The sequence below is a fragment of the Simochromis diagramma genome, unplaced genomic scaffold, assembly GCF_900408965.1.
Source record: "Simochromis diagramma unplaced genomic scaffold, fSimDia1.1 OVJJ01000630.1, whole genome shotgun sequence".
Taxonomy (NCBI): Eukaryota; Metazoa; Chordata; class Actinopteri; order Cichliformes; family Cichlidae; genus Simochromis; species Simochromis diagramma.
The window spans coordinates 1,277,046-1,285,495 of NW_024386927.1; the positions used below are offsets into that span (position 1 = coordinate 1,277,046).

At 38.6% G+C, this 8,450-nt stretch overlaps 1 protein-coding gene across 3 annotated transcripts in view; it reads left to right on the forward strand.

The window, feature by feature from the left end:
- Positions 1–8,450, forward strand: part of gad3 (glutamate decarboxylase 3) — a 39,861-nt gene that overhangs the window by 19,615 nt on the left and 11,796 nt on the right. For all 3 annotated transcript variants that reach the window (XR_005696582.1, XM_040036973.1, XM_040036972.1), the window contains 7 exons: positions 570–682; positions 2,588–2,703; positions 3,787–3,866; positions 4,218–4,272; positions 4,349–4,465; positions 5,200–5,264; positions 7,262–7,340. Coding sequence is in view for 2 of the 3 variants with exons in the window: in XM_040036973.1 (XP_039892907.1) it covers positions 570–682; positions 2,588–2,703; positions 3,787–3,866; positions 4,218–4,272; positions 4,349–4,465; positions 5,200–5,264; positions 7,262–7,340 (625 nt within the window). In the remaining variant the exon portion in view is untranslated. The remainder of the gene's footprint in view (positions 1–569; positions 683–2,587; positions 2,704–3,786; positions 3,867–4,217; positions 4,273–4,348; positions 4,466–5,199; positions 5,265–7,261; positions 7,341–8,450) is intronic.

Below are 8,450 nucleotides of genomic sequence, written 5' to 3' on the forward strand. Positions count from 1 at the left end.
ATGCCCGATGGCCAGTCCAGCTATGGTCGTGCCATCAGTTAACCCTTCGCGTGCCAACTGTGGCATGCGTGCCTAGGATTGCCGACCCCTGGTGTAAACTTACATACCAATGTATGTATAGCCCAAAAAAATGGATGAACACTTTGAAAATGCATACTCTTGCCGCAGAAGGCATATGAGGCGTTGTTGTGCACCATGAGGAACCCAGGACCCACTGCACCAGCGTAAGCTCTGACAATCCAAGGATTTCTTTCTGATACCTAATGGCAGTCAGGGTGCTGTTGTATTCGTGTATCCACCTTGAGGAATCACCAGTAAAACACTTCTTTCTTCAATTATTATTTATTAAAGCAGACATAGAATGATTAAATATTATCATGTGCATGAATCTCTTTTGTTCAGAAAACCACAGGCTGTAAACCAGTTAGCGGAGTTCACAGAGTTTTATATGAGAATGTGCAGCTATCTAACTGGTTAAAACTGGCTGGGAGATGCTGCTTGTTTTACAGGCTTTATTTGTAATAGAATTACATTTCTATGTAATTCTAGAATGTACATTTCTTTACCAGGTTCACATATGAAGTTTCGCCTGTTTTCCTCCTCATTGAGGAGGCTCTGCTGAAAAAAATGCGAAGCATTGTGGGGTGGGCTGATGATGAGGGTGACGGACTCTTCTGTCCAGGTAAAAAAAAAGATATGACAAAAATCTGCTTCAAGAAGTTAAAAATAAACACATTTAGATACAGGGAGTGCAGAATTATTAGGCAAATGAGTATTTTGTCCACATCATCCTCTTCATGCATGTTGTCTTACTCCAAGCTGTATAGGCTCGAAAGCCTACTACCAATTAAGCATATTAGGTGATGTGCATTTCTGTAATGAGAAGGGGTGTGGTCTAATGACATCAACACCCTATATCAGGTGTGCATAATTATTAGGCAACGTCCTTTCCTTTGGCAAAATGGGTCAAAAGAAGGACTTGACAGGCTCAGAAAAGTCAAAAATAGTGAGATATCTTGCAGAGGGATGCAGCAGTCTCAAAATTGCAAAGCTTCTGAAGCGTGATCATCGAACAATCAAGCGTTTCATTCAAAATAGTCAACAGGGTCGCAAGAAGCGTGTGGAAAAACCAAGGCGCAAAATAACTGCCCATGAACTGAGAAAAGTCAAGCGTGCAGCTGCCAAGATGCCACTTGCCACCAGTTTGGCCATATTTCAGAGCTGCAACATCACTGGAGTGCCCAAAAGCACAAGGTGTGCAATACTCAGAGACATGGCCAAGGTAAGAAAGGCTGAAAGACGACCACCACTGAACAAGACACACAAGCTGAAACGTCAAGACTGGGCCAAGAAATATCTCAAGACTGGTTTTTCTAAGGTTTTATGGACTGATGAAATGAGAGTGAGTCTTGATGGGCCAGATGGATGGGCCCGTGGCTGGATTGGTAAAGGGCGGAGAGCTCCAGTCCGACTCAGACGCCAGCAAGGTGGAGGTGGAGTACTGGTTTGGGCTGGTATCATCAAAGATGAGCTTGTGGGGCCTTTTTGGGTTGAGGATGGAGTCAAGCTCAACTCCCAGTCCTACTGCCAGTTTCTGGAAGACACCTTCTTCAAGCAGTGGTACAGGAAGAAGTCTGCATCCTTCAAGAAAAACATGATTTTCATGCAGGACAATGCTCCATCACACGCGTCCAAGTACTCCACAGCGTGGCTGGCAAGAAAGGGTATAAAAGAAGAAAAACTAATGACATGGCCTCCTTGTTCACCTGATCTGAACCCCATTGAGAACCTGTGGTCCATCATCAAATGTGAGATTTACAAGGAGGGAAAACAGTACACCTCTCTGAACAGTGTCTGGGAGGCTGTGGTTGCTGCTGCACGCAATGTTGATGGTGAACAGATCAAAACACTGACAGAATCCATGGATGGCAGGCTTTTGAGTGTCCTTGCAAAGAAAGGTGGCTATATTGGTCGCTGATTTGTTTTTGTTTTGTTTTTGAATGTCAGAAATGTATATTTGTGAATGTGGAGATGTTATATTGGTTTCACTGGTAAAAATAAATAATTGAAATGGGTATATATTTGTTTTTTGTTAAGTTGCCTAATAATTATGCACAGTAATAGTCACCTGCACACACAGATATCCCCCTAAAATAGCTAAAACTAAAAACAAACTAAAAACTACTTCCAAAAACATTCAGCTTTGATATTAATGAGTTTTTTGGGTTCATTGAGAACATGGTTGTTGTTCAATAATAAAATTATTCCTCAAAAATACAACTTGCCTAATAATTCTGCACTCCCTGTATGGATAACTGACTAATTAAAGAAAAAACCTGAACCTTTGACCTCTATGAATGATAAAGCTATTTTTTTTATATATTATGGTCATTTTATGCACTAAGGGGAATTTTTACTGCCATGGATTTTGTCAAAATGCATGCACACCATGATTTACACTCTTTACAAATCAGTACAAAATTGATTTGACTTTGAATTTAGATTGAGTAAACTGAGTTTAGAGTATCAGTAGTTAAAGAAAGGTATACAATGGACTAACTTTCTACTTGCATTCTATTTTCTATAGGAGGCACGATATCCAATCTGTACAGCATCCTCTTGGCCAGGTATCACTTCTACCCAGAGGTGAAGACCAGAGGGATGGGAGCTCTGCCTCGGCTGGCCATGTTCACGTCAGAACATGTAATCATAACTCGCACACTCTTTCAATCTATGGGCGTAAGCCCTGCAGCTCCACGTGAAAGTGGCATTATTTTGACTTCTTGCATTGTTTCTGGTCTAACATGTCTGATGTTCATTTTTGCGTTTAATAAGACCTTCAAAAGAAGTTACAGTTCTTCAGTCCAATTACAATTCAAGTTTCAAGCCACCCCCCCACCCACCATTTCTTTGTATTTTGCTAGGAAAGTTGTAAATAGGTTCAGTGAAGCATGTGCAAACATAAAGGGAAATATATATGTAAAATGATATAAGAAAAACTAGAGTTTCTACAATTCTAAAAACTAAAAAAGAATATCACTATTTTGTATGAGTACCTTTATTCTTCAGCACAGCCTGAACAGGAAGGCATTCTTCAGATGTCTTTAAGTAGTCTTCAGAAATCCATTCAAAGGTCTACTTTTAATGTTCTCCATCTTTTGTTCTGTTCTCTGTCAAGATGATCCCAAACTGCTTCAAAAATAAGATCAGGGTTATTGGGAAGCCTGCTCATCACTGATAGTCTTCCCATTGTGTGTTTCCAGATATGCTGTTATCATTTGAGATTATTGTTATGTTAAACATGCAGACTGGCTGTCAAGAAGGTGGCTTCTTGGTTCATCTGCTGAACTAGGTGCCCTGTTTGGGCTTGAATGGTACATATGCCAGCATCAAGTAGTGTGATGCACTAACTAAAACGTTGAAAGACTCTCAGAAAGCTGAGCTGCTCAAGATGAGCTCTTATAAGAATTTCAGGAAAGTTTGGTTCTTTGGAAGCAAAGTGAAAATACATAACTAGGCCAATGAAAAAGAAGGGTGGCACTGGCTCAAAACCTTTGCACTGTGCTGTTTATGGTTGGCTGTTTTTGTCAGTGCAATATCCTAAAATGGCTTGTGTGCAGCACGAGTGAAACACAATTACAGAATAATAAATATAAACGAGCACCTGCAAATGCCTTAATGGAATCACTATGAGCACTTCTTTCAGTTGAATCAAAGGGTTAAGTCTTTTTCTTGATATTGAAGTGAGACAAATACAGATGAAAGGCTGTCTCTCCTTCTATTCAGAGTCATTATTCAATAAAGAAATCTGCAGCTGTGCTGGGCATAGGCACTGAGAATGTGGTTGTGGTGAAATGTGATGAAAGGTGAGTAAGGTGCATGCTAACCACACCTGACATTAACACGGCCCAATCAAACATGTTTGCTCACCTGTCCCAGTTTGTCTGTATTCATTTATATGTTTTGCTAAAATTGTTCCAATAGGAGAAGATATTTGATATGTTTCATAGATATTAAAAAACAAAAGACAATAAAAATATTTTTATAGTGATGTGTGTCATACATTATATTACATAATTTCCTCTGATTCTGATCCACTATATTACAATATATTGCATATATTTGGCATAAATAGATTTGATTTTCATGTGTTATAGATTAATGAAAGGGAATAGCACATTTCTATTTACTGAACATGTATACACTTTTTGTTTAAGAGGGAAAATTATTCCTGCAGCACTTGAGACTTCCATTGCCACAGCTAAAGAAAAGGTATGAATGAAAGGTTTTTTAAAAAATACATCAGTAAAAACAATCCTTGTCAGTACAAATCCCTGCCTCTCTCTAGGGTTTGGTTCCTTTCTATGTGAACGCCACAGCAGGAACTACTGTGTATGGAGCCTTTGATCCCCTCAATGCCATTGCAGACATCTGCCACACACACACACTCTGGATGCACGTTGATGTAAGTGCTCTCTACACCTCTCCCTGCTTTCACACAGAGGACATTATTTACAGTGTAACCTTTGACCTAGACCAAAATGTTTTCCTAAAATCAAATGGATTACAGTGCGCATACTTGCTTTTTGTCTTCAGTATCATGGTTGGACTATGTAAATAATTTATGCACCTTCTTCAGGAGTAATACAATATACACTCAAACCAGTCTCTCTTTGTGCATAATTGTATATTATTACATTTGAGTTGAGTCTTTCATGCACCAGTTTTATTTGCCGTTTTGTGTGTTTGAGAAAAGAGAATCTGAAATCTAAAATTGCCGAGTGTTGTGTGCACACCACTAGCATCATGCAAATAAATTTGATGTTGTGCAAGTTTTCAAATTACTGCTACTTATAACATTTAAAGTACTTTTTGAGGCAATTTAATTAAATTTTATTTACATAGCCCCAATTCACAACAACATTTATCTGATAAAGCATCCAAATGCGACTTAGAGTCACATTTGACTCATATTCATCTTGCCATAACCAATTTTGTAAGGAAGACTGAATCAATATGTTGATCATTTACTAACAAGGACCTAATATTTGGTAGTCCACAGTCCAGTAATTTACTCTTCCTGCTCCCAAATCTAAATAGTCAATTTTTAAGGGGTGTGTAATAAATTCTAGAAACACATTTGTAGAAACATAGATGGTCTATCTAAAGTGCCTGTGTTCTTTGATTCTGTCCCTCCAGGCAGCTTGGGGTGGAGGCCTGCTGATGTCAGACAGACACAGAATGAAATTGGAGGGCATTGAACGGTAACTATCCAAATATTCCCAGTCAGTTCACACAGCATATTTCCACTGGAACAGCACTATTAAGAGCCAACAAGCAATTTGAGAGCCAGCTCAACAATAAAGCAAAGCAAGGTTTCAAATGACACTGAACATAATGATTAGTTGAACTGAAAAGAAAATAACATACCCACCATCCAGCTTGACCACAGGAAGCATTTATGTTATATTGCATCGTGTTAGTACAGAAAGTTTGAAGTGCATCATTTTTTTTATTATCTAACACACAATGAAACCCCTCCTTTATTAAATGTCCTGCCAGATGGAAAAGCCTTCTGTGTTTATCACTGAGCCTCTCTTTGAGGCCCTCCCAAAATTTAATTGAAGGTAAACTCAGTGTGTGTGCATTGCACAAACTGAGAAAAGAAATTTACTGGTAAAGGTAATGTTGTGTATCTAATGTCAAACTTCAAAATGAAAAAAAAAAATATTAGCAGATTCAACAAGCTTGTGACAATTTACATCCTATTGCAAGATCTTCTTCATATGTTTTTCACATGTATCCACAAGCAAACACATCTTTTCCAATGCCTCCCGGGGCCGGGGGTGAAAGGGAGAACATCTGGTTTAATTGGCTGTACCGCCAAATCTGTTATTTAAATATAGACATGTGTGGTATCCATAGAAACGTCAGAATCTCTGTGCAGGAAGTGTACTTCGATACCAGTTTACAAAAAATCTTTATTTTCTCTCTCTATTGTAAGGTCGACCCACTATTCTGCCTTTTTTGTTTGCTTATTACACACCAGTCTACCGTTGTGTATAGTATTTTTGGCCACTTGTTTTCTTTTTTCCCCAAAAAATGACCTCTGACAAGAAAGCCTAATTTTTGCTATTCAATACCAGATTGCTTCACCGCAGCAGCATTGATCTTTGCACAGGTAATGTCCATATGTTGATTCATTGTTTTCTTCAGTTTTTGATCTACAGTAGCATATTTTCAAGGGAGGTATATGCTATAAAAAGACCAGGCCAAGAAAAATTCCTACATATTTTTCTGTTTTATCCAGTGGCATCTGCTCTGATGCGCACACCTCTGGTTAAGTCTCACGAGTACCAAGATGGTTTTGGCACCAAGATGGTTTACACACAGTTTGTAATTGAAGAGAACTAGTCAATTATTTTTGGGCAGTTGCAGCTGTGGGGAAAAGATCTCAGAAGAAAAAACAACAACAAACAAACAAAAACAACATCAAATTACAGTAACAACAACCTTGAGTAGAGGCCTATTCCAAGAGACATTTGCAACACAAACTCTAAGTTGATTAACTCATAGATCGGCAACTCTGAGTTTTCTGTTCCAGAAGACCTGATCAGAACTCAGTCAACTCATTGAATTAGTTCACTGAGTTTGTCCATGCAGAGCACATGTGCGAATACACAAAGAAAGCCATCATCAGTGGAGCTCACATACCATGGGTATGGGACAAATAAGCCATTCTAAATGGATCCAGAACAGATCTGGATTGGATGATGGAATGAAATGACAGAGTTGAATTAGAGTCAGCTTAGCCTCATCCAGAATCGGTTTTAGACCTGTCCTGTTGTGCAAGTGGACCCAGACACAGACCCAGTTTGCTGATCCATTATGGAGTCTGCTACGTTCGGGTAGTTCTGGTCCTGACTTACTGGTACCTGGGTAGATTCACTGAAACTGCTTTACGTTACCTCATTTACTGGTTAAGTTAACCATTTTTCTGGAACAGAAAACCAGTTGTTAGTTTAACCTGCTTGGAATACACCTCAGGTTGGTTGGGCCACTAAGTCCTGATCAAGAATGCACACCTCCACCTGCTGCATAGTACATGGGAACAGACATGACGGAGAGGAAAAATAAAAACGACTAATATGAACCATACACATTGCAGTATAATACTAAAAATTGTGAGTTTTATATCTACCACAACTATGTGCCACATATTTTTGTTTTCTTTTGTGTTTGTTTTTTGTTTCATTTTCAGAGCATGTTCAGTGACATGGAATCCACACAAGATGATGGGTGTCCCTCTGCAGTGCTCTGCCATACTGGTCAAGAAAAGAGTAAGAGATTTGCTTTAATCTGGAGTCAAGACTGCTATTGTCAGTCTGTATTTTCCTCTGTTTACCACTTTAATGAAGCAGATGTGTGGGTTTCAGTTTTTCTGAGACGGTTTGATTAATTGCTATAAAATGTTGTTAGAACATTAAGAAATAGGTATGTTTGTGGTGTTTTATACAATTTTTAGTTTTTTGTTAACTACTGTAGTAAGTAGCATATTGTAAATAATTTTTGAAACTATTTGAAAACTGTTTCAAAATAAATTGTGCATCAGATTAAGTACTTTGTATTTTACAGTACTGATTTAGGAAGAAATTTAGTACACACACATGATTTATGTGCATGGTTATGTAAAATTAGGTGTCCACTTTCCATTTTTGAGCTTTTGACGATTTTTCCCTAACCTTAAAATTTGAGGAGGTTCAAAACTTTGAGTTTTTGCTGCAACAGTATACTTGTCTTGTTAATTGTCTTATAACAAGTGCGCATGACATGGGCTATAATATATTGGATTGTGACTCAAGAACAAAGAACCGCTCTGCTGTTAATATCTTTGAGCCTACAGGGGCCTATTAGATTTCTAACCCTGCCCACCTAGAATGCCGAGTATATTCCTAAACTTTGAATAACATGGCGAATTCCCTGGTCCTCCGGGCAGGTCAAAAATCTGGCCACTTGTAGACTGAAAAATTGTTTCAGTAGATGTAGGTATATTTGATAACAGGTGCAGCTCAGGTTCACAGTAAAACAGAGCTACACTAGAGCATAAACTCAGCTTCAGGACCAATATCTCTTCCTTTGTGTATAAGGAGGAACAGAAATACACTGCCAGAGTCCCACAAAATGACTTCCAGCAGGCTTTTTATGCATGTTTCTAAACAAACTGTCAGACTTCATGAGGGTGTGGGCCCAAAAACTTGGGTAGTACACTAAGGAAAACAATGGTTGAGGATGTTTGGGCAAGACCAAAATCATTGTGACTGTGTGCAATCAACTTGCAATCTCTTCATCCATGCTCAGTCACACAGGAAATTACTAAAAAGTTGATTCTGTTCATATGGAAGTTGCATTTTCAGTGGGAGAAATATTTTTTTTATCCAAGAGAGCACTTA